At 35.7% G+C, this 25,574-nt stretch overlaps 4 protein-coding genes across 5 annotated transcripts in view; 1 reads left to right on the forward strand and 3 right to left on the reverse strand.

Annotated features, from left to right (window-relative positions):
* Window positions 1-35: 35 nt before the first annotated feature.
* Window positions 36-3,409, reverse strand: calml4b (calmodulin-like 4b). Its single transcript, XM_052597079.1, has 3 exons — window positions 3,280-3,409; window positions 1,976-2,164; window positions 36-504 (listed from the first exon to the last, which is right to left on the reverse strand). Exons 1-3 carry the CDS (start codon window positions 3,392-3,394, stop codon window positions 413-415), a joined length of 396 nt encoding a protein of 131 aa, XP_052453039.1. The 5' UTR covers window positions 3,395-3,409; the 3' UTR covers window positions 36-412.
* A 1,453-nt stretch (window positions 3,410-4,862) lies between these two features.
* Window positions 4,863-13,766, reverse strand: cln6b (CLN6 transmembrane ER protein b). 2 transcript variants are annotated; one of them, XM_052597823.1, is made up of 8 exons: window positions 13,426-13,766; window positions 10,997-11,176; window positions 9,745-9,859; window positions 8,830-8,928; window positions 6,973-7,161; window positions 6,097-6,152; window positions 5,849-5,971; window positions 4,863-5,290 (listed from the first exon to the last, which is right to left on the reverse strand). In XM_052597823.1, the coding sequence occupies exons 2-8, from the start codon at window positions 11,041-11,043 to the stop codon at window positions 4,969-4,971; spliced, it is 951 nt and encodes a 316-aa protein (XP_052453783.1). In that variant the 5' UTR covers window positions 11,044-11,176; window positions 13,426-13,766; the 3' UTR covers window positions 4,863-4,968. The 2 variants fall into 2 exon arrangements, with proteins under 2 accessions (XP_052453783.1, XP_052453781.1); XM_052597821.1 differs by lacking the exon at window positions 13,426-13,766 and having other exon boundaries at window positions 10,997-11,513.
* Window positions 12,466-17,674, forward strand: fem1b (fem-1 homolog b). Its single transcript, XM_052597820.1, has 2 exons — window positions 12,466-13,285; window positions 15,098-17,674. Exons 1-2 carry the CDS (start codon window positions 13,011-13,013, stop codon window positions 16,731-16,733), a joined length of 1,911 nt encoding a protein of 636 aa, XP_052453780.1. The 5' UTR covers window positions 12,466-13,010; the 3' UTR covers window positions 16,734-17,674.
* A 2,129-nt stretch (window positions 17,675-19,803) lies between these two features.
* The window catches only part of itga11b (integrin, alpha 11b), a 33,727-nt gene continuing 27,956 nt past the window's right edge, over window positions 19,804-25,574 (reverse strand). Inside the window, exons 23-30 of the mRNA XM_052597819.1 lie at window positions 25,426-25,509; window positions 24,780-24,870; window positions 24,528-24,641; window positions 22,945-23,028; window positions 22,587-22,697; window positions 21,742-21,837; window positions 21,313-21,426; window positions 19,804-20,351 (exon numbers count right to left, since the gene is read on the reverse strand). Of these exons, the coding sequence (XP_052453779.1) occupies window positions 20,277-20,351; window positions 21,313-21,426; window positions 21,742-21,837; window positions 22,587-22,697; window positions 22,945-23,028; window positions 24,528-24,641; window positions 24,780-24,870; window positions 25,426-25,509 (769 nt within the window). The 3' untranslated portion in view covers window positions 19,804-20,276. The remainder of the gene's footprint in view (window positions 20,352-21,312; window positions 21,427-21,741; window positions 21,838-22,586; window positions 22,698-22,944; window positions 23,029-24,527; window positions 24,642-24,779; window positions 24,871-25,425; window positions 25,510-25,574) is intronic.

Genomic DNA, 25,574 nt, shown 5'->3' on the forward strand with positions numbered 1-25,574 from the left:
CACACACAGAGAGAGAGAGAGAGAGAGAGGAGCAGTGGGCATCCACCTTCACATTTATTATGTTCACATTTCAACATTTATTTCTGAGAAATGTGATTCATGCCATATACAATAATATTCTCTCTATAAACACAAGAGGGCACTATGATCCCAATTTTAAACAAAACTAAAACTCTGAAATCTTTACTACATAAGACTCTATACATAAACAGTTTGAAAGTTCAGGAAAGCCTACTATTAACCTTTAGGTGGAAAAGTGGCACATCTGGTGACTGAAAACAATCCCACGGTTGTTAGTGAATGATTGAAGCAGTCTGTTTAACATGGTCATGCTGGTGTAGTTATTTCATTTTTCTGTGATATCTGTGGTTTTCAGCTTTAATGACTTTCTGCCTCTTGTTTAATCGCAGCATCAGCTGGTCAGAAATGTCACCATTTTCTTAAAACCCTCGTCGTTAATTTGGCCGTCATCGGTCACGCCGGCTTCACTCAGCAGCTCGTCCACTGTGACACAAACACACAGCATTATTTCACTAAATTTATACTTTAACAATATAATGAGGAAAGGGAATGAGCTAGATAGAACAATAATGAAGTTTTATTCTGCTATGTTCTCGATTGTATCTGGACTGCAGATGTTTTTAACATGCTGCATTGACGTGTAAAGTTGGCATTTTAAACTTGTGTTATCATGAACCCGTTTGTTTGTGATCCTAGAGCACAAAATAAGGGCCAATATTAGAAAATCTGGAATCTTAGGGTTCAAAAAAAAAAAAAATCTAAATATTGAGAAAATCATCTTTAAAGTTGTTCAAATGAAGTTCTTAGCAATGCATATTTTTAATAATTTTTATATATTTACAAAATATCTTCATGGAACATGAGCTTTACTTAATATCCTAATAATTTTTGCCATAAAAGTAATATTTATAATTTTGATCAATGCAATGTATTGTTGGCTCTTGCTACAAATATAGTGCTCCAGGGTTACTTTTAGAGATTTGAGGCTATATTTTATTTTCATAATACGTCTTATTTCAGACTAGTGGAAAGAAAACATCTTCACGTGTTTGCAGATTTAGATTTCAATGACTCTGAGATTGTTTCTTCACTTCAGTAACACTTACATTCACCACATGTACAATTTTATAGATTTGTGATTTTAATGGTTACAGTTTTATTGAAATGTATCTATTTGAATCTATAGATTTTGTTTACAATACATATTTAAATAATGCCTTTTTCTATAAAATGAGTTTGTTTCTCCACACTTCAGCAGCACTTGCATACACCAGCATTTACGGTTTTATTATTTATCTATATTCTGAAGACTTTTTAATCGAGGAATCGGTTCATACATCATTCAAATTGGACTATATAGCATTTTATTTCAAAAAAAAAAAAAGGAAAAAGGTGGTGATTTTTTTTTCTCTCTCTTGTCTGTTATGGAAAAAAATTATCAAAAAAACCTTTAACTCAACAATGTAAACTTAAATAAATCTTCAGATTTTTTTTTTGTATGGAAATTAAGGTATGCAAATTAAGGTATATTTAAATAATTATGGAGTTATCTTAAATAATTAGCCATATCCTATTTTACAAGATATTATAATAGTGTTATTTTAGTGTTGTTTTTCTACTATTACTGTTTTTATGAATATTTTGAAACAGCTTTTAGTTATATTTTCTGTTTTCTTTTAGTTTAATTTAATTTAAAGCTAATGCTAGCATTGACTGCCTGCTTTACGTTTGAAAATGATTAACAGTTGTTAAATTAAAAAAAGTCATCAAATGCAATCAGCTACAATATTTTTAAGAAACTGAAATAGTTACATTACATATTACAAATTCAATAGGGTAACTTGTAATCTGTAATCTATTACTTTTCCAAAGTAGCCTTCGCAACACTGTGTGCAATGCATCGTGGGTAATGTAGTTCTATCCCCTCTGTGGCCTTTGTCTGAATCAGATTTACCTTCCTGATCCGTGAGTGGCTTTCCGAAGCCTGTCAGTCTGGCCCTGAGCTCTGACGCTGTGACAAAGCCTCGTTTGCTCGTGTCCATGAACCTCACGGCTCGCAGGATCTCGTCCCGTGGCTTCTCCTGCTGGATCTGTGCATGCATCACGCTGAGAAACGTGGAGAAGTCCAACTCGCCGCTCTTATCTGGGACAGGCAGAGTCAAAGCACTGTGCCCAAAAGCTTCAGATACAGAAGCGGTTTGATCACGTCTGACAGGCTGAGAGTGATATTCATTGCGGAGGGTTTATATTTAGTACATTGCATCACATTTGTCAAGCAGGGCTTGGTTTGATCAGCGGCACCACGTATGGTGTCAGTTCAAATGACACTTCCTTCAATTAAAATCATGGTGAGCGTGTAGCGTGGGACTTTCGGTGCTCTGTTGTTCCTCTAGGTGACTTTATAAAGCAGTGTCACGGGGAACTAAGGTTTGCGGTTGTTATTGTTGAGTTTCATCCATGCACTCCTACAGATTTCAAGTTTATTTAACTGAGGTTTAGGAGGACATGCATACGATATCTTAACATGGAGTCATTTGTTTTGATCTTCAAATACTTCCAGTATCTGTGTTTAATGTTCAGAGTAACCGAGCTGCTTTAATTTAACCAATACAGAAGTAAAAACACCATTCATTTTCTCCGTAGGGGAATCGATTTTTAACATTAACTTAACAATATATATATATATATTTAAACAGTAACTGTATTTGTTATAGCACTTTAAACAATAAGGATTGTTTCAAAGCAGCTGTGTATTAAAAAAAGAGCAAAACAGCAGTGTTAATCATGGAAAATAACAGTGCCAATGTTGCAAAGACAACATAATAATCGATGGACTTTGCAACAATTTATTGAACTAAACCTTAAAGACCTATTGTGAGCTAGGAAGTTGGGAATCAGTGGTAGACGATTCTGTTACAGCCATCAGCTTGCAATATTTTAACTTATTTAAAAAATATTCGCATTCAACAGCATGAATTCAAGCCAAAAAAGCTCCACCCACTAACAATGTAATATTTGTCTATATTTGTGCTAAATATATAATTTCTATAAACATAATCAACATATTTAAAGCAATAGTTTATATTTAAAAACTTCAGGTCGCTGAAAAAGTGGGCGGGCACATTTGCACTCTAGAGCGAGTTTTGGGCGGGGCTATCCTTTTGATTGACAGGTGGAGAGCAGAAGGGGAGATGTTCAGTGTTTTTGTAGCTCACAAGCCATTTTCCTGAAATTAATAAGTGGATGTATATACTATACCGATGTTATGGGTCAGCAAGTGTCTGTCGAGCTCTTGCAGGGTCGGACAGCAGCCCAGAGATCTCATGACCGTCAGCAGATCTGTCTTGTATTTATTCTCATGTTTAGTACACATCTGAGCTCAATGTCCAGCCCTCTCTCTGTTTCTGCATCAGAGGATCTGCATGTGTGTGTCCTGCTGTAGTCGGTCAGTTCAAGTCCAGTGACCGCCAACAAAAGACACTTTGTTTCTACTGAAAGAATGAAATACTGAATGGCTTCAGTGCATTATAATAATTATATATATATATATATATATATATATATATATATATATATATATATATACATGTATGTATATGTATAATCGCCTATTATGCCTATAACAACATGTAAAGGTCATGAAGCTTCATTCATATAAAGGCTATAATCACATGATTGTTCACAGTAATGATGGTCTATTAACCATTTCATGAAAGCTGTAGCTAATAGGTGTTCAGGTTGGCTAAAAGTGGCTCAATCTCTGCATTAAACAGTATTTTTGGCTTGTGTTAAAGATATAAATCTGAATTTATCTATCTAATCCGATTAAAAACAACCACAGTGTCTAAGTATGTAAAGTTTAGCATGATCTTGAGAGCTGCTTACCGTTGATTTGATCTTGACTGAGGAATTTCGCCTGCAATGACATAAGTATACATAAAGTGAAATGTATTTGTGGAAATAAAACGCAGAGAACAGAAGCTAAACTGACCATGTCCGGTCACAGATCTCTTCAGCTGTTTGTAATGAGACTAGCCTTAGTTCCTGAAGGGGGCGCTAACGGTAGAAAGACGAAACTCCATTCACTTCAACGTTATCCTCAAAAAACATTTGTATGCCAAAACTTAAGAAATAAATAAAAATAAAATACAAGTGGAATTATTAATATAGAGCTAAAATGCCTGACGAAGCCTTGTCCATTTTACCCATGACAGCAGACTACACATCGTGTTTATTTTAAACTAATACTTTCTTAAATATAATGTAGTTTTTATTTGATTGACTTAATTTAAATACATAATTAATAAACAAAATATATTTTAAAGAAAGACGTCACAGATGAATGGGGTAAAATCAACAAATTAATAAATAACACTTTTCGATTATTACAGTCGATTAGTACAGACAGTTGTTTACAAGTTTTCTGTTAAGTTTTTTTTAAAAACTTTATTAGATATGTACTAATTAGCATATATTTCCGGGTTTTACAGAGGGTATTTTAGATTTCTTTTTTTATCACTTCATAAATAAGAATATATATATTTATAAAAAATAAAATATTATAAACCACTTGAAATTTTACCTTCATAAAAGTCATTATTTTACACGGGGAAAATCTTCACACGATGAGGTAGAACATACATTGTTTGTTTCTTCAAGAAGTCCTTCAACAAATCAAAAATGAAAGATGTTTGCATCTTAACAACACTTTTTAGAAATGCTGTTTTGTCTTAAAATGAAATAAAATAAAAAAAAATCTTAAAAATCTAGATTAGAATAGAACTTAAACGACTTGGGCTGATGGAAATAAACTCTTTTCACTCATCTAAACAAAAACCACACACAATTCTTTTGCAGAAAATCATAGGAAGTCCATTTCTGAAGGTGCAACATGACAGTTACTTTTCCTCATTTTATTACAAGAGGCATATAAATGAAGAGTGCAAGTCACACTGATCTGCAGTGAGTGTCTTGGACTGTGTCGTGGAGTGAAGGGTCAGTCTGTTTTTCTCTGAGGTGCAGTGTGTAAATGGCCCACGGCTCTGGTATATACATCACTCCTGGATATTTCCTGCGTAACACCTTGTCGTTCCACAGACAGGCCACCCAGACGCTCATTAACACAAGAGACAGAGAAAAGCTGTAGAGCAGGAAGAGTCCGTTACCGTCCGGCAGAAAACCTTTGCGCTTCTGGTGCACGACTGTAGCCATCATGGCAAAGAAAGTGAAAATGAACGGGATGAAGAACTGTCCTTCTGTCACGAGATACCTGTGAAGAGTAGAGAGCAATTCATACATTTTAGCTCCTGCTCAACTAAAAAATAAAGTGTTTTTGTGCTAACGTTTCAAGAACGTAATTAAAGACCAGAAAACTTTGAACGAACATTCTATTTAGAATTGTTCGCTAAAATTCTGAGAACACTCTCGGTTTTCAAATGTTGCCTCTTTTTTTTTTTTTTTTTTACTTTACACATAAATCCAAGAATTGCACACATGAAATAACAAAATGCCTCATGTTTCTTGCAAAATGAAGCATTCAAAATATTACAAACACCTTTGGCATGATATTAATTCCTGTGAGCTCTCTGTGTGTTACATAGAGAACTGTGTGTTGTGTTCTGTGGATCTGGTGTGTGCTTCTGGCCTTTGAGTGCCAGGTTTCAGAAATTGTGTGACCAGTCATCAGTCAGAAAACAGACAATGAAAGGAAATGAAAAGCATGTGTCAGATGGCACACTGATGTAAACAAAGTTAACATGTGACACTGGAGCTCATTCCTGCAGCACAACACACCAAACACACGCTGTTCAGACACTGATAAACTGACCAGTAGTAAAGGCCACTAGGACCCAGCAGAAGCCAAGCGGAGATGGGCATCGTCTGCTCTGCTTTGACAATAGTGAAACAGCCAGTGAAATACAGGAACTGGACGAGAAACAGAGGGACATACCTGAAGAGAGATGACAAACACAGTGATTTTTAGACACCTTGTGCTGAAACAGACGTTTTGTACAAAATAATTAATATTCAAATACATTAAAATGCTGAATGTTTGCAGAATATTTCACAGCTTACCACATGCAATGACCCAGACTTTCATCATAATACTGCAACAACTCAAACGAGTCAATCTGACAGAAAACACACAGAAATTTGATTGACACAGTCACTAAATGTTGTTTGCACACCAAAAAACAAAGCTGCCATTATTGATAATTAGATTATAAAAATATACAAATATTTTTTCCCCATATGAAATCGTTCAGTATTTTAGTATAATTGAGATACTATTATAATACATACTTTATTATTATTTTAAATTTCATACATATTTTCATAACTTAGTTTAAGTAATTTTTGTGTGCGTGCCATTTTTCTTAATTGTTTTTAAAATGTCTATATAACTTTTATTTCAGTTCTTGTTATTTTAATACATTAAGTTAAAAATAAATAAAAATGAGAAATAATTTTATTTCAGTATTTTAAAAAAAAAAATTATGTATAGTATATTTAGTATATTTTACATTAAATATAGTAACTCTGATGAACTAACTTTAATAGCTAACTAATATAAGGCTGAAAAATGTTTATATACATATATACATACATACATACATACATACACACACACATACATAAATGATATATATAATTAAAATTAAAATCACAAATTAAATTTATGCATTTAGCAGACACTTTTATCCAAAGTGACTTACAGTGCATTCAGGCTAAAATTTTTATATATATATATTAGTTGAAAAACTTAAAAACAAGAAATGAAAATGACTGTAACTGAAATAAAAAATAAAGCTACATAAAATATTTTAAATCAAGTAAAAAAAAACACAAAAATTTCAAAACCACAAATTTACTTTTCTAAACCTTAAACTAAAATTTCAATGAAAACTGACAATATCTTAAATCTACAGTATAAGCAGGGCTAGACTAAACCAGAGTGTGTGGAGTGAGGCTCTTGATGATGGGGTTTTCTCTGATGCTCAGGTGCAGCTGGTATCCACTGAGCAGGAGCCGGTGGTTGATGGACTCTCCCACCAGGTGCATGCTGGAGCCCATCACAAACGTGATGATGCACAGGTAGACAGCGGAGCGAGGCAGCGTCTTCGGGCTTCGTTCTATGAGCTGGAACAAAACATTGCATGAGACAATAAACACCAAAATGAAGAAAAAAGGGATGCTACAACTGTGTCACAAAATGACTCACTGTTTCATAGTGCTCCGAATCATTTGATACAGATGTATAGTATAGTAAATAATTTAATTCAGACTGGGAATTGGATGCAAGCTGGTGAATCATTTGATTCAGATCTGGACTTTTATTATAAACATTTCCATAATCTTTTCCTGCAAAACTGCAAAAGCATTTCATCACAGATTTCTGGATGCATGCATGCATTGTTCTTTCGCAGAGAAATCTTCAGTTCATCCTAGAAGACAAAGAGCTGCAGAAACCTCATATATTTCCTCGGAGAGTTGTTCATTTCCCACAGGTTTGGGGTGATACATCATTCCAGCGACATCATAAATATTCCCTCCTTGAAACGTCAAACCTGACAAAGGGTCAAACCCAGTGTTGTGCTAGTTACTAAGAACTAGTAACAGGTAAAAGTTACTAGTTACTTAATTCAAAAATAACTCAATTACTTTGTTGACTACTTACACCAAAAAGTCATGCATTACTGTTAAAAGTAACTTTTTAGTGACTTTTTTTAAAGAACTTTCTTTAATGTTCCCATTATTGCGCTTTTATGCATTATGGTCTATACAAACACAAAGTAAAACAGAAAGTAATTTTTAAACACTATTTTGATTAAGTCAGACCAGCACAAACTGAATATTGTATATCACAAGGATTTCTGAAATAAATAACAAAACACCTGAATAATATATTCAGAATCAAAAACTACTGACTCAAATGATTCGCGATCCCGCGTTTCGAGCTCCGACACTGACTCAAATGATTCGCGGTTCCCAAACTGACTCAAATGATTCGCGAACCCGCTCCGAACTTTCGAACAGACTCAAATGATTCGCGAACCCGCTTTGAACCCCCGAACTGATTCAAATGATTCACACTCCCAACTCCTAAATTGACTCAAATGATTCGCGATATCCAAACTGACTCAAATGATTCGCGATCCCGCTCTGAACTCCCGAACTGACTTAAATGATTCGCGAACCCGCTCCGAACTCCCGAACTGATTAAAATGATTCACGCTCCGAACTTCCGAAATGACTCAAATGATTCACGCTCTGAACTGCCAAACTGGAGGAGCCCATCATTTGAAGGGACCAGGTGAGCAGATCACTCTCTCACTATTTGTTTGCTCTAGTCTTTATCCACTCATCATCATCATCCACCAATCAGAACACACGAGAACTCTTTGACCACAGCTGCTGTGCTTCAAAAGCTCTTGCAGCAGCTCAACACTGGTTTTCTCTGAGGTGGTCGGATCACATCAGATTGTGGTTAATCTTGCAGATCATGACTTATATCTACTCTTCCTCTCTCTGCAGTTTGGTAACATAAAGATTACTCCTTTGAACTCCCACCTCTTCTGTGGGTTTTATTGTTCTGGGTCTGAATTTGGGCTCCTGGGGTCTCAAAAAGAAACATATTCAATCTCCAAGGTGAACGTTATGACAACACCAACCCTACCGAAAGCAGCCATGCCAGAAACATCAGCCATCCATCCTGGAAGTGGAATACATCTTGGTCCAGTGCATTGTGATTTGCAAAGGGGTGGAGCCTAGAAATAGGTGTTACCTGCTTCATAATAATAAACTCACCTTGAGCAGCAGGAAGGGTGTTGTGATGTTGTACAGTAGGTGGAAATAGTCACTGGGACTGGGTTTGTTCAAAGGAAACCACTCCAAAGGACAAAAGAGCTAAAGAAGCCCACAGAAAAAGCATTAAAACATCAGTGATTTTAGGCCTTACAGCTTAAATAAAATAATTTGTGCCAGAGAATTAACACAAGTGTTAAGTGTAAATAAAATTATAAACTGCTCAATAATACACAAGGGTAGGTGTAACTGCTTAACAAATGCATGCAATGTAAAAAATAAAAATAAAAACCTTTTAACTGGCTTTCAATTGACCTTACAAAATACAAAACTACAACATATATTACATTTAAAATACTTTAACTGCAAGTAAAAAAGTGAATTCTCTCTATACTGTATATCTCTATAAAATGAAAATATTAATTATATAATTTATTATATTTAATAAGTTATAACTCAAAACCTTTTCTTAACTAAAATATTGATTCATTGTGTTTTGATAAATAAAACAACAACTGCCACTTGGAATAATCATGAAAAAACATTAAACTTCATCAACATTTCTCATTTCCATTTACTTTCGGTTGATGTATAAAATAACTTAATATAAAAATAATAAAATATAGCACATTTTAGATTACTGTATATAAAATATTTATAAATTTAAAAAAAACGACAACTTAAATTAACAGGAAAAATGAAAAATATGAAATACAAACTAATTAGAATGTTTAATAAAAAATATAATTATTATCTCAATTACACAAAAAATAATTGACATGGATGTTGTCAAACAATCAATTTTGCATAAAGATGTTTTTTTTTTGTTCATATATTATGCATAAATATAAAGTTTTTGATTATTTATATATCTCTATTTAATAAAACAGTGCAAAGCCTATTTGACGTTATTGATACCACGGCTAAAGGCCGGCTGAAGTCCAGCAGCCAGTTCTGGAGGGTGAAATAAGACCAGAGGTCCATGTGGAACTGAGCTGTCCTCAGACCCGGGTCCGTCTCCCTCGAGCCGAGTCTGTCACGAGAAGACAAATATAAAATGATAATGAGAAATATGCCTGAGGTCATTAAAGTCACACAACGCTTTTAGCAGCGTCTATCAGATGTCAGGTCCTGATGTGTGCTCCCCAGACCATCTGGCAAATTTTTCTCATTTATTTATGTCCATCTGTCTCACTCTGGTTATGTCACTTTAATTCTTTCTCCCGCTGTTTGACTTTCATGCTGACTTTGCACCGTGGACCAGATGTCGGAGCACAAATCAGTTTTAATGGAATTGTTGACATGAGGATGCAGGAGCTAATGCCACATCGGAGGACAACACAATCAGCAATATTCAAGATCACATTCAAACAGTGCACTGCAAAAATATCAATTAGATATGTGTAAAAAAAAAAAGGAAGTGTTATAGAGACTGAGAGTTGCTAGTTTTTAAAAAAAGTATATAATCCAGTTAAATTTCATTTCAATTTCAAATAGCATCTTTTTGCAGTTGATTATAATAACCCTGGTGCAGAAGAGTTTGAGATAAATATTTAGTATTGGTTTAAATCACAAATTCTTGACCTAAAAAACACTAAACTATAAAAAAGTGCAAGTATAATGAAGATGGTTTGGGATGCATCCAGAGTCTTCCTCCATTTACAGATCAAGGATCCGTAGAAAGCGTCTCGCGGAGCGCCGTGGGAAACGCACTTTAATCTCATCCGATTTGTTTCCCTCAAATCCCAGCGCTATATCTCCGGCTGCTGGGGTTTGGGAGGCATCAAAGAGCTCTGGGCTTCTGAATGGGATTCTAAGATGGATTCAACCCAATCCAAGCACTTTTATTTGGAAATATTTAAATCTGAATATATTAAAAACGACTTTAAATAAATAATTAATAATTAGGCACATTTTTTTTATATTTAACTATTAATATGTCTATATATATATATATATATATATATATATATATATATATATATATATATATATATATATATATATATATATTATATAAATATATATATATATGCAATTGTTACATATACTTTATAGACAAATAGACAAATGCCAACTGCACTTCATGGATCTTCTACAATGCATCTGAATTGTTTACAAAATTGTCTTAGTATGTGGTATAAAAATGCACAATATGAAAGGTTCAAACCTGGTCAGGAAGGCAGCATGCATGGCACAGTTTTGCCTCTTGCGCATGACGGGGTTTTCTGCTTTCAGCCGCACATGAAGCAGCCGATCCTGTGAATGACCTCTGACCTCAGCCGGCAGGGGTAAAATGCCCCAAGAAAGCAAACATTCTGCCCCTGTCCTGGATGCAGCGCTTGTAAAGCTGCAGGACACTCATGCAAAGTACGAAACAAAATACATCACGTCCACACCCTGACTTCTGACTATTTATAAAAATAAATTCTAATTCATAAAGTCAAATAAAACTAAACACACATAACTTAATGAAAACGTTAGTAGTTAGGAAAACAAATGAATCATTAAAGCTGGTCAGTCCTGAAAGATTAGGTTTTGTGAGCGCTTCAGTGTGTTTGTGGTTGATAAAGTTTTAATCCACACCCCTCCCTTTGTAAACACACGACATGTTTCAGGATTTCATATTTCTGTGGAATATACAACTCTATGTGTCCTTAGAAACGCCTGCAAAAACAACAACAACCTGGATTTATTATTGAATCATTCAATCTATTTGTAAGAGAATTTTAATCAGTGCCATCAAATGATTAATCGTGATTAATCGCATCCAAAATAAAAGTTTTTCATTACATAATATATGTGTATTTATTATGCATATATAAATACACACACATACAGTATATATTTAGATAATATTTACATGATTATATTTATTTAATTTATATAACAGATAAATATATTTATATATAAGTACAACATATTTCTCTTAGATATACACATGTATGTGTGTGCATTTATACATACATAAATACACACACATATATTATTCAACGAAAACATTTATTTTGGATGTGATTAATCATTTGGCAGCACTAATATAAAATTAACATTACAACTACAAATATTTAGATTTGTTTATCTATTAATTTTATATTATCTATTGTACAGTGATGGATAGATATATAAATATTTTTAGATCCATTTTATCTATTTTTTATTGGATTCAGGCTTCTGACATTGTAAAAAACTTCTAAACAATCACATAAAGCAAATCTTTGCTTTATACACACACACACACACACACACACACTATTTTATATAGTGTATATTTTAAATAGATATATTAAATCATGTATTAATTGTTGGAATTTTTTCCAGTTTCTATATATTACTGATATGATCTGATTTATAAATAGTTTAATATCCACTTTATTGATTGTTATTTGGTCCAGGTTTCTGACATTGTGGAGAACATCTAAAACACATAAATTATACTATACTATACTATACTAAACTCTAATAGTGACTTTATTTATCAAATTATACTATATATTGAAAATATAGTTTTCTTCGGTCTGCTTTTACCGTAGTATTTTTATGGGGAATAATTATTAAAATTATAATTTATTGGTTGTACATATTATTTTGGGGACTTTTATTTCGAAAAGACATTCTAGAATCCTAGTGTCGCACTTCCTGTTATTGCTGACTTCATTTCCGGTCTTCGTTACTGGGAGAGGTGAAAGACATATACACATAGACGCAGATTTGAGCTTTGATTTGGATTTATCAGCGAAATCCGGATTCGTTCTGTTGAAGCGATCGGTGGTTATTATCGCAGAGGAACTTAGAAGTGAAATCAGAACAAACCGAAGCATAAAAGTGAAGAAATGGCGCGAGGAATCTCGCTTCGCTCAGAAGTGAAAAAGAATCCCGATTTGAATCGAACGGACTAACTTGCTTCTGGATTAGTCCATAATCAAACACTAGAAAAATCTAGCATTACATATTACAAGATCATTATCTTCAGTAAATTAGTCTAATTTGTTTTAACCAGCTCGTTAGACCCGTATTAGTAACGTTAGATCATATAACCCGTGTTTGGTAATAGAGATCAGGTATAATGGAGCAGCTCCGGCGGAGGCTCTCAGTGCTTCACGAGCTGTAGTAGAGCTCAGCCAGCTGTTTTTAATGGGAGGCGGATGGATCTGCTCTGAGATCAGCGGGCGAATCTTGCACAGATGGCGGAGGTACCGGCTCTGGCCCGGTTGGAGTCCCTGGCCCGATATGTTCACAAAGCGGCCAGCGAGGGGCGAGTCCTGACCCTGGCCGCCCTGCTCCTGAACCACGCCACCGTTCAGACCCGGTACCTGCTGGAGCACGTGACCCAGGAGGCCGGACAGAGGTCCACTCCGCTCATCATTGCTGCTCGGAACGGACATGACAAGGTGGTCCGGCTGCTTCTGGACCATTATAAAGTGGACACCGAACAGACCGGGACTGTCCGGTTTGACGGGTGAGATGTTTATTACACGTATCTACATACACTTATTATGTAAGCGATACATTTATTTTGCTTGCTGTTACATTGTATTATGTTTGCTTAATTTACACGGATACTCGTCTGGATTGAATTGTAAATTGTTGTAATCTTACCTGTATATTATCCTAGAGTTTTCACTGAGAATTAGTAATCGTTAACGATGTACAAAATGATCGAGCTGGCAACAATTGCTATAAAATTCACACTCATATTCGCTGATGTAATTTTACAACTATCAATAACTGAAACGGATGAAATAAAAAGAGCGCGAGTCCGCGGAGTGATATGAGATGTAAGAAATTAGCACCGTTTCAGTTACCCGGATGAGCGAACTGATAAACAGCTAAAAGTAGACCGATGAATACCATGATTGACTAATCAGAAGCGAGTATTCCCAGTGTAATAAAATGCTTCCCCCATAAACAAACCTTTTTAAAACCGCCCTCTATGTTGATGATACATGTTCAAACAAGTATGATTTACTTTATGTGGAATATAGGGCTGCTCTGATCATTAATGCGCATATCGTCAGTAAAGCCGGTTCTCTAATCAGCGGTTAATTCCATCAGGTGCGTGATTTCACATAGAGCAGCTGTTACTACACAGAGCTGTTGTTAACTGAGAAGATGCGCAAATAAACGCTGAAAATGAAGTGGATTTGCGCATCTTCTCAGTTAACAACAGCTCTGTGTAGTAACAGCTGCTCTATGTGAAATCACGCACCTGATGGAATTAACCGCTGATTAGAGAACCGGCTTTACTGACGAGATGCGCATTAACGATCAGCCGATTGTGATCGGAGCAGCCCTAGTGGAATATTGAAAGAGGCATTTAGCAGATTTTATTTCTTGCAATTAAAGTAAATTAAAGCTGCAGTAGGGAACTTCTGTAAAAATATTTTTTTTACATATTTGTTAAGCCTGTCATTATGTCCTGACAGTAGAATATGAGACAGATAATCTGTGAAAAAAATCAAGCTCCTCTGGCTCCTCCCAGTGTCCTATTGCCATTTGCAGAAAGTCATCCGCTTCCGGTAAAAAAACAACCAATCAGAGCTGCAGTCCGTAACTTTGTTTGTGTTCAAAATGTAGAAAAATGAACATAATAAGCGAGTACACCATGAATCCATTTTCCAAAGCTTGTTTTTAGCTTGTCCTGAATCACTAGGGTACACCTATAATAAGTGTTTCTATTCGGACTATTTTAGATTGCTTCGGGGGTACCGCGGCGGAGGAACCCAGTACCTTTGTGATTCTTCATAGACATAAACAGAGAGAAGTAGTTCCGGCTACGATGTTCTTCCGCAAGACGCAAGCAGTTCTGTTTATTAACCGCTAGAGCGTCAAAAGTTCCCTACCGCAGCTTTAAGAAGATCTCCATTAATGTGTCTTTTACACTGTATTTTAAGTCTTCTGAAGTCATATAGTTGCTTTGCATCAGGAACAGACCCAAATTTAAGTCATTATCCATTGAAAATTCATGATTGAGTACATTCTATTATGGCGCATGAAGAAGCATCACGACAAGTTTGAGCATTGCAGTGAATTATTTTCTTTAAACTTTACACTATGTGATACATTTTTCTAGGTCAACAATTCTATTTTTGATTCATGTAATCCTTACAAATGTTACTATTGTATTTAGCTTGTGAGCGGTTAAACTTGTGAAATTTGGAAACAAAATGAGAGCAAGTAAATGCTGGCAGAAATGTCATTATTTTGAAACTATTCCAAAAGAGCCCTGTGTTTCATTATGTCATTACTGATGTGTCCGTTGCTCTTACAGGTATATTATTGATGGTGCCACGGCTCTTTGGTGTGCAGCTGGCGCTGGGCATTTCGAGGTGGTACGTTTGCTGGTTTCGCACAATGCCAACGTGAATCACACCACCCTCACAAACTCCACTCCGCTCAGGGCTGCGTGCTTCGACGGCCGGCTGGACATCGTACGGTATCTCGTTGAGCACAAGGCCAATCTCAGCATTGCCAATAAGTACGGCAACACTTGTTTGATGATTGCCGCTTACAAGGGCCACACCGACGTTGTTTACTTCCTGTTGGAGCACAGGGCGGATCCTAATGCCAAAGCTCACTGTGGGGCCACTGCGCTGCACTTTGCCGCAGAAGCCGGGCATCTGGATATCGTGAAGGAGCTGGTACGATGCCAAGCAGCAATGGTGGTTAACGGACATGGCATGTCGCCACTGAAAGTGGCGGCTGAAAGCTGCAAGGCGGACGTTGTAGAGCTGCTGCTGTCGCATGTGGATTGCGATGTACATAGTCGCATTGAGGCACTGGAACTGCTTGGAGCATCTTTTGCCAACGACCGTGAAAATTACGACATTCTTAAGACCTACCACTACTTGTACCTCGCCATGCTGGAGCGATTTCGTGATCCCGGGAGGGTTATCGCCAAAGAGTTGCCGTCTCCTGTTGTGGCGTACGGAGGGAGGGCCGAGTGCCGGAATTTGCAAGACTTAGAGGCCATTCGACACGACCGGGATGCACTACACATGGAAGGCCTTATGATTCGAGAACGAATTCTGGGTGCGGATAACATAGATGTGTCGCATCCCATAATATATCGGGGCGCGGTCTACGCCGACAACATGGAGTTCGAACAGTGCATCAAACTCTGGCTGCACGCCTTGCATCTACGGCAAAAAGGAAACCGCAACACGCATAAAGACCTCTTGCGATTTGCGCAAGTGTTCTCGCAAATGGTCCACTTGAAGGAGCCGGTTCGCGCATCGGACGTTGAACACGTTTTGCGCGCCAGCGTCTTAGAGATCCGCCGCAGCATGGAGCGCTTGCAAACCACCACTGATGCTGAGTTGCAAGCGGCCACCGACAGCTACGAATCCAATTTGTTCACTTTTCTCTACCTGGTTTGCATCTCTACGAAAACGCAGTGCGGCGAGGAGGAACGAGCGCGTATAAACAAACAGATCTACGACTTAATACGCCTAGATCCACGATCTCGAGAGGGGTCAACGCTTTTGCACCTAGCGGCTAGCTCTAGTACGCCAGTAGATGACTTCCACACCAATGATGTGTGCAGTTTTCCAAATGCGCAAGTGACCAAGCTGCTTATAGAATGCGGAGCCCAGGTAAACGCCGTGGACCATGAAGGAAACAGCCCTTTACACCTCATAGTACAGTATAACCGTCCCATCAGCGACTTCCTGACCCTTCATGCCATCATCATCAGCCTCGTCGAAGCCGGCGCTCATACGGACATGACCAACAAGCAAAAGAAGACCCCGCTTGATAAGAGCACAACGGGCGTTTCTGAAATCCTTCTGAAGACACAGATGAAGATGAGTCTGAAATGCTTGGCGGCTCGTGCCGTGCAGCAACACCAGATCTTGTATCGGGACCAGATTCCCAAAAGTCTGGAGGAGTTTGTTGAATTTCACTGATCTGTGCTTTTGTTTTTCCATCAGATCTGTTTTTTGGAGTTTGTTTTAACCTATGAAATGGTGCTGAGAACTCCTAATTTGACCTTGTTTAGTGCTCTGCATGGATTGCAAATCTAGAAAATGTAGAACATATATATCCGTTTGAGAGATCTGACTAAATGCGACTGTTGCATTTTATCCCAAAGGAACTGGAGTATCCAGTTTCATTCTGGTTCTTTTTTTAACAAATCGAAGAGGATGTTGATGCTGTGGATACAGGTGGTGCAAAAGACTTATTTTGAAACTGATACGTTTCTTTTTTTGGCAAAGGCATTTTATTGTGTGTTGGACTGTAGACATGACAATGTGAACGGCTTTTTTTTTTAAATAAGCTGCTCTTTTGTCAACATTTTTCATATTTTTTTGTTTTCTTAACATATTTTATAAAAGGTTTATTTAAAACAGAGTGAAAAATGTCTATTTTATAATGAATCAATAGCCGAGAGTTGATATCCTAAAGCTCTGTGCCAGGTGGTTTCTTTTATTTGAATATTAAAATGTGCCTGTAACCCAGAAAGTTGGACGTTTATTATTATTTTTTCCATTATTATTATGGTTCTGTTTTATTTTATTTTATTTTTCTAAACCATGACGCCACTGCAAAGCCAATAAGCGAGTCTGTAATTATGACTTGTGTTAATGAGCACGTGCTGGAGCTCTTTTTGAGTCCCGGGGCCTTATTCTGGATGGTGCTGTTGTGTGAATGTGTGAGCAGCATGTCTTCCTGTTTTTAGCTGTGTGTGTGTGTGTGTGTGTGTGTTTTGAGAGCATGTCAGCTTGAATGTGGAGGTTTTGAACCCTCTTTGTTTGCACCATGTTTTATCATTCAATTACTGAAGATAGATCAATGCGTTTTATTTCCTTACCAGTCATAACAGGATTAAAAACCTAGATCTAAGACACCTGTCCGACTCTGTGTGATTCTGTCGCATTTGTAATTCCAATTCTTAAAGCAATATTTCACCCAAAAACGTAAATTTGCTGAAAATGTCCTCACCCTTCGGTCACCCAAGATTCGTTTTAGATTGAATGGTGTTCGTGGAGTTTTATTCTAAACTCATTATTCTTCTGTGGTCTGATCCATTTCACAGGGAAATTTTGAAGAAGTAACGCTTTCTTTAAGAACAGAAGTGTTGGGTTGTTCTTGATTCTATCAGTAAGGAATTGATTGGGTTGCGAAAAGTGATGGAAGTGCATTTATGCTGAATATCAAGTGAGAGCGTCTTGAGGAATGGTTCATCCAAAAATTTAACTTGGCTAAAAATTTACTCAATCTCAGGCCACCCGAAATGTGGATCAGTTTGAGAAATGGAGAAATGTAGCATTCCATCACTTGCTCACCAATCGATGTGAATGGGTGCCGTCAGAATGAGAGTCCAAACAGCTGATAAAAACATCACAATAATCCAAAAGAAATCAACTGCACGCCAGTCCATCAGTTAACATCTTGTGAAGTCAAAAGCTGCATGTTTGTAAGAAACAAATCAACTTTAACTTCAAACTGTCGCTTTGTGTGGATTACTTGTGGATTATTGTGATGTTTTTATCAGATGTTTTAACTCATTCTGACGGCACCCATTCACTGCAGAGCATCCATTGCTGAGCAAGTGCTACATTTAGATGTATTTCTTAAATAAGAGAATTAAAAAACAAATATTTAGTCTTTTAAATCAAGGTATTGTTAATTTATTCAGTGGTCCAATAAAAGCACGACAAACATTCAGCTGTCATTATTACATGCAATAAAATGGTGACATAAATGACAACAATTAAACCGAGTGACCATAGAATCACCATGGTGTCAAACTGAAAGCTGTGAAGCCATGTCAGAAGAAAACACTGTCCGAAAACATTTTATATTGAAGGACTATGATTAGAACAGAACCTGAAGTATGTAGTATGTATAGTGTGCACAGTATGCTTTTTATGCACCGCATGACTTACATTTATCATGACTGTGCACACTGCACAGAATAATGTAACCATCAATGCAATGCATTTAACTTGATCTTTCACTTTCCCAGTGTGATGAATGGATTGTAAATTTACAAAGAATTTGGTCAGGCCGACATCTTCATAAATACTTTGACTTGAAATGTAAATAACCTTATATGGTTTACACATGGAATGATGCATAGTAGTTCACTTAGTATTTTTCCAATAGTCTGCAGTGTACAGAGAGGTACTATTCCATTCTGAACACAGACACGGTTATTCCAGACAGCGATCATGAAAAGTGTTTAAGGGTAATTAAGATATCTAGAATATTTTAACAATTTATAGCAACCCCCCCCCCCATCTGTGTCTCAGTCTTATATTAATTAAGAGAAATTACATAGAATATTGTACGTTTACAGTATTTTTCATATATATACACACACACACACATTAGTGGTGTCAAACGTGATTAATCACATACAAAATAAAAGTTTTCGTTTACGTAATGTGTACTGTGAATATTTATGATGTTTATAAGAAATACACACATTCAGCATATAATTTGAAATTTTCCATGTGGACATATATATATATATATATATATATATATATATATATATATATATATATATATATAATTTGTAATATATAAATATTTTTAAAATATAATTTTTTTTCTTAAGTATATACATGCATGTGTGCTTATATATACATAATAAATATACACACACATATACTATGTAAACAAAATCTTTTTGGATGTGATTAATCGTGATTTATTGTTTGAAAGCACTAATATATATATATATATATATATATATAGTTGAATTGTTTATGACAGCACATTTGCAGTCAGTAAGTCAGTGAAAAAAAATTCTAATAAAAGCCAAGAGATAAGTCTGAAAAAAAAAAAGTAAAATGTGCATGTTTATTTCAACTACCCTTAAACTCTTTTACCAGTTTTAATGATGAAACACAGATTGAAGCAATACTTCTGATTCCAGCTGCAATGTACTGAATATAAGTGATTATGACCAAATCTCAAATAAATGAACAGATGTTGCAACCAAATGCATTAAGGTGCATAAGTCTATGGTTAAATATTTTATTTTAATCATAGTTTTACATTATATTGCTGAACCTTTTTAATATATATATATATATTTACAGATTTCAAGTTCAAAATTCTTAACAATGTGCAAGTGCATCAAAAAGTCTTACGATTCGGTTCCACAATCTGGTTTGTTTCGTGATATGCAAAACATTTATCAGCTCCAAAACCTCTCAAAACAGTTCAGTCCGAAGCCTCTTCATTAATGTTTTTTCGTTGACTATTACTTTCCTTTCCACCTGTTTCCAAAGTCTCAAACCACATGAGATTACTTCCTCATAAAACACATCTCCACATTCTCTGTCTTAATTGGTCGCACGTCCAGGGGAAGCGAGCTGATTGGTTCTGCATCAGACTGCAGGAGGGCGTGGCAGTGCTCGAGAGCAGCTGATTGGCTGACACACACCCGTGTCTGGAGAGTCCCTGAGTGATTGGATGAGGAGGTTGCCGTGGCATTACCGATCCTCTGCTGTCTTCTCATTGGTCGCCTGCTCTTCCCTCTCCCTCTTCTGCCTGCTGAAGAATCCAAGCTGCAGATGAAAGAAAAACAGTTATTTGTTTTGAATAAAATAGCAGTATCATCCTGAGAGATCTGACCTTTAACAAGCCCTAAAATAAGTGTTTCTTATGTAAATGTAAGTTTCTGATGTGCAAATTTAGCTCTACTTAATCTTGTATAAAAGAAAATCAAGCATATGGACAGAATTTAAGCTTGCTTCTGGATAAAAAGGGATTTCAGTTGATAATTAAATAATAATAATTCAAGCCAACATAATGAATGTTTGTTAGCCCAACAGCCAAATATCAGTGTTATTTTAATATTATTTATTTATATTTTGAATTAGATTTTATTTTCAGTTCATTTAAGCTTCATTAATTAATGTGCTGCTGTCGTTATTATTATTGTTTTATTTTTTTTAAGTTTTAGTCATTTTAGTACTTCAGTACTTAAATACTTCAACTTATATAATTTGAAATTTTAGTACATTAGTTACATTTTAGTAATTCAATTATAAATCTATATTTAGATTTTTATTTAATAGTTTCAGTTTTAGCATTTTTAGTATTTCAACTTAAAATTATTTTATTTCAGTTAGTTGCCAATTGAAAATGAAAAAAAAAAAATTGTGAAATTTTCATCTCTAAAAAAATAAATATTTATTTTATTTGAATTCTATTTTGAATTACAGAAGACAAGGTTTAATAGTTTAATTATTAGTTAACAATAACAACATTGCCAAATATTAGCATATTAAAATGCATCATTTTTTACATTTTAAACCACTTTATTGTGCTGTATGCATTTTAAAATGCCATTCGTAGGCAGATTCACCCTAAATTAAACCAGAAATAGTCTAAAATTAGGCCAAAACAGCTTGATCTCCTTTCTTTTAATCACCCAAATGAAGTGTATTTACAAATGTACTGCAGTCTTTATTAATACATATTTTCCAATTAGCTTGGTAACTGTGAATAAAATCCATTCCAGACCTTCCAGAGGGCCAGAACCAGCAGGGCCAGGAGCTGAAGTCCTCCCAATGTGCTCCCAACTATGACCCAGATGGGAATCCGGTAATCTTCCTCCTTCCTAATCTCCAGGATTATCTACACAACCAAACGCTAAAAGTCAAATTCGTGGAAGAATCAGGTTTACAAGCTCAGGCTTCATATGCAAACCTGCATAAATGAATGTTAGAAGATGTGTGTATGATTCAGTTGCACCAGTTATCAAGAAAGAAAAGACATCCATAAGGGGGCAGCACATCACTTAAGTTATTTTGGTTCTAATATTTGGCAAATGGTCTTTCCTTCTCATTACACCCGTGGACTTCTCCTTCAAGCACAAGCAAGTGTAATAAAGGAACTCAGATGCATCATTAAATATCCATGAAGATGAAGTTGCTCATGAAGCGTACTCACATGTCTCATGGGTCGTTCCTCGTGGAGGAACATCGGACTTGAGGGGCTCAACTCGACTACAGCCGTCATTACCAGATCTAACCGTTTAAATTTCACCTGAGGAATGAGATGAAGAGTTTTTTAATCGCATCTCTGAAAAATAAAATAAAATAAACGCTCATAATTTAAAGTCCTCTTCGATGTTCATTAAGAAATTAGCACAATAGCTTGCTTTGGGAAAACCGATATACATAATTAATGGAAAAATTGATTTTTTTAATAACACATGGACTCCTTTAAACAATTTGCAAACAAGTAGATAATGTGGAATGTAAAATAATAATCCTAATAACACCAAACAATAATGTGAACAAATGCCTGATGAGAGAAATTTCTATTATTTTACAAGAACAGATACTAGTCTGATAACTGTAATTTTCTTGTTAATTTATAATTATTATTTATATTTTTAAGTGTAATTTGTGTGTATATATATATGTAATGCAATAACATTTTATAATATTATTTTTTATATATGACAGGGTGGAAAACATTGGATACATAAAACGTGTAACATTTAATAAAAATATAACTTGAAAACTAAAAAAAACCTGTATACATTTTGTTAACAATTAGGTAAAGTGGCACATAAAATCATGATGACAGTAAACAAATTCCTTATGTGAAAAATTATAATAATAGATACTGTACTGATAAATATAACTGTCATTAATTTTCCTATTAATTTGTTACACACACACACACACACACACACACACACACACACACACACACACACACACACACACACACACACACATTCATATAACATAAATACATATACATTATATATGTGGGATACTCACAGCTAATAAAGAGTGCAGATTGAGGTGTCCTGTGGCGGTGATGATGACGTCTTCTTGGGGAAACAGGTTGATTCTACACTGAGATAATAACGTGTCGCTGGTGGATGCATTCTGTGAACACAAATAACACAATATGAATGACATGAAATACTTTTTGATCTCTTGGAAACTGAATGTGCCAGAGAGGAAACTGTAAGTGAATCATTTCCAATTTGGAACAAATGTTGGTGTTATCTTTAGCCAACAGGAAGTGATTAATCGGGTTGGGTGGTTCGTTTTCATCAAGCTCACTACTGCAGATGGATGCAGTCTGTATATCACAAAACTTCTGAGTTTGGACGATGAGTAAGGAGTTTACCATGTGTGGGTTGAGCGAGAGATCCTCCTGTGAGGACGAGCCGGCGGTAATGACACGAGGAGCGTTGCAGTGTGAGCCCGCCGTCTGAAACCAACACACAGTGGTTAGTGTACATTTGCAGTTCATTTACTCAGGCCAACCAATATATTTTTCTTCAGTAGAACAGTAAAGAAGATTTTTAGCAGAAACTCCCTACTGAAAAAATTTTTAATGGTTAAAATGAGACTTGTATTGGTTTTAATGGAAACCGTAATGGACCCCATTGGGTTTCTACTGATAATTGGTCACCTTCTATTGGTGGCTTGTTAAAACCAATACATCTGAATGGAATATGTTCCAAAACACACTACAGAAAACCATTTTTAAATGGTATTAATGGTTAAAAGTTATGTAATGGTATTGGTTGTGGAAACCATTAGAAGTTTCTTTGATGGTTTCTATTGTTTGTTTTATTTTTCAGCAGGACTGTGATCCTTGGTGATTCATAAAATGCTACCATCACTTTGAGAGGCAAAACAGGCAGCACAAAATGAATTCCCATGGCTCCTGATGATTTATTGAGTGCAAGAAACTGAACATTATTTATAACATTACTGTTATCCTGGGGAAAACTGATTCTTTTTCGTGAACTGATTCTTTCTGACAGTTTGAACTGGTTCAGTTCAATACTTTATTTTCGCAATCACTTCAATGCTAAATGTAAAGCAAAAATATTATATTAAAGCACCTACTAAAGATGCAAAATGTGGATGTGTTACGTATCTAAAGCTTATAAAGTGAATAAACTAGTCTTCTTTTCACCTAAACAAAGAGAAACCATAAAAACATTTATTTATCTCCTTCATTCGAGTGTTCGGGTCAAACCTGCACACATTTCAGGCGTCTGAAAGGGAGTTTTGATCTGAGCTGCTTGAGCCATAAACTGTTTCTATCTGGTGAACTGATTCAATCAGTGATTCAATCAGTTCACTAAAAAAACTAGTTCAAAAGAATGATTCGTTTATGAATGAGACATCATTGACCGTTTCCCTAAGGCTCTGGATAATAATCTTGTAAATAATATTAACCTTCTTGCACAGACTGATCGTTTGGCTTCGTAAGACCTCAATATATCGTCAAAAGCCTTGTGAATTAAAAACGGACAGCGGTTGATGCATTATATGAATCACCAATGGCTAAAAATCTTTAGTGCTAAAATCTTCTTTACTGTTCTTCTGAAGAAAAGCAATCTTGGATAACCTGAAGGTAAGTAAATTAACAGCACGTATATTTTTGGATGAACTATCCCCTGAAACGCACGCCACAAGTCATTCTTGATAACCAAACAGATGAGGATTTACACGAGAGCAGTACTCACTAAAACAATGACTGATTGAATTCAAGCTGTGTCAGCTCAAATAAACTGCACAAACAGATTGCTTGCATTATGAATCAGGCAAAATAACAAGCTCTGGAAGCAGTGAAAGCATTCATTTACAACAACCATGACACAACGCTCAGTTTCAGATGAACTGTTTCGAAACAAGGTCACAGTTTGAGGCTGAAATTCGATAATGAGCATAATTAATGCAAAAAAAATGCACCTGAGTAATATCCAAGTCTGAGAGGCGCAGGAGAGCGTTTGCATTTCTGGTCACAGCGAAGACGTTTAACGTGAAGAGAAGCTCAGATACGGGAAACATGCCGAGGTTCTGGATCTGCAAAACACATAGCTTTAGGAGAAGCATCTCGGAAGTCCAAATAAAATATTTATTTTGTTCAGGTGCCCAGCGTTTGTGCTCTGATTCATTCTGGAGAATATTATCTGAAAGCTGGTTTGGATGTGAGGAGCCCACCTGATAAGAGAGATTGAAGGGTGGTCCGGTCCCAGCGGGGACGCTCTGGACAAGCTCAGGTTTGATCTCAAAACGGGACGGGCTGGAATCTCTGAAAGAAAGACTCACAGTGTGAATGACTCAATATGAATTAATCCTTTACCAGCTTGAACCTCACGAAACCTGTCAAGAACACGTCTATGACATATTTCACCTCAAAAATCAGAGGAAAAAATAATGCAGTTTTTAATCCTCATTTCGTCCCACTTTGGACCATTCAGATTTTTTTATTCAGTTTTTATTAATATTTTGAATTATTTTTTTCTGTTTCCATTTAAAAAAAAAATGTATTTCAGTTAAAGTTGTTTTTTGCATTTGTTATATATATATATATATATATATATATATATATATATATATATATACACACACACACACACACACACACACACACACACACACACACACACACACGTCATAACTGAAATAACATTTCTAAAAATTATTTTTTATTTATTAAAATGGATATATATATACACACACACACACACACACACACACACAAACACAAACTGAAATAACATTAATAATAATAATAATAATAATATAATATAATATACGCTTGCCTTTTGGACATTTTTCTGTGAGATACACACTACTGTGTTACCTTGTGAAGAGAATATCAGCCTCATATTTCAGATTATGATGTATGTCATTGATGTTGTCTTCTGGAGACATTTCTTCACCTTCACTGCAACGAAACAGACAGATTAATCCAAACATGAACAAAATCTATAGCTTAATCAACCACAATGT

Source organism: Carassius gibelio, chromosome B25 (genome assembly GCF_023724105.1).
Source record: "Carassius gibelio isolate Cgi1373 ecotype wild population from Czech Republic chromosome B25, carGib1.2-hapl.c, whole genome shotgun sequence".
NCBI classification, from domain to species: domain Eukaryota; kingdom Metazoa; phylum Chordata; class Actinopteri; order Cypriniformes; family Cyprinidae; genus Carassius; species Carassius gibelio.

Excerpts from the sequence above, each read along its gene's own strand:
- calml4b (XM_052597079.1), bottom strand. The coding sequence starts at position 3,394 with ATGTGTACTAAACATGAGAATAAATACAAGACAGATCTGCTGACGGTC. Across the intron at positions 2,165-3,279 it reads CTTGCTGACCCATAACATCG|ATAAGAGCGGCGAGTTGGAC; the intron begins GTATAGTATATA and ends TGCCTGTCCCAG. Across the intron at positions 505-1,975 it reads GCCACTCACGGATCAGGAAG|TGGACGAGCTGCTGAGTGAA; the intron begins GTAAATCTGATT and ends TTTGTGTCACAG.
- cln6b (XM_052597823.1), bottom strand. The coding sequence starts at position 11,043 with ATGCGCAAGAGGCAAAACTGTGCCATGCATGCTGCCTTCCTGACCAG. Across the intron at positions 7,162-8,829 it reads CACCCTTCCTGCTGCTCAAG|CTCATAGAACGAAGCCCGAA; the intron begins GTGAGTTTATTA and ends GTTTTGTTCCAG. Across the intron at positions 5,291-5,848 it reads CCTAGTGGCCTTTACTACTG|GTATCTCGTGACAGAAGGAC; the intron begins GTCAGTTTATCA and ends TACTCTTCACAG.
- fem1b (XM_052597820.1), top strand. The coding sequence starts at position 13,011 with ATGGCGGAGGTACCGGCTCTGGCCCGGTTGGAGTCCCTGGCCCGATAT. Across the intron at positions 13,286-15,097 it reads GGGACTGTCCGGTTTGACGG|GTATATTATTGATGGTGCCA; the intron begins GTGAGATGTTTA and ends TTGCTCTTACAG.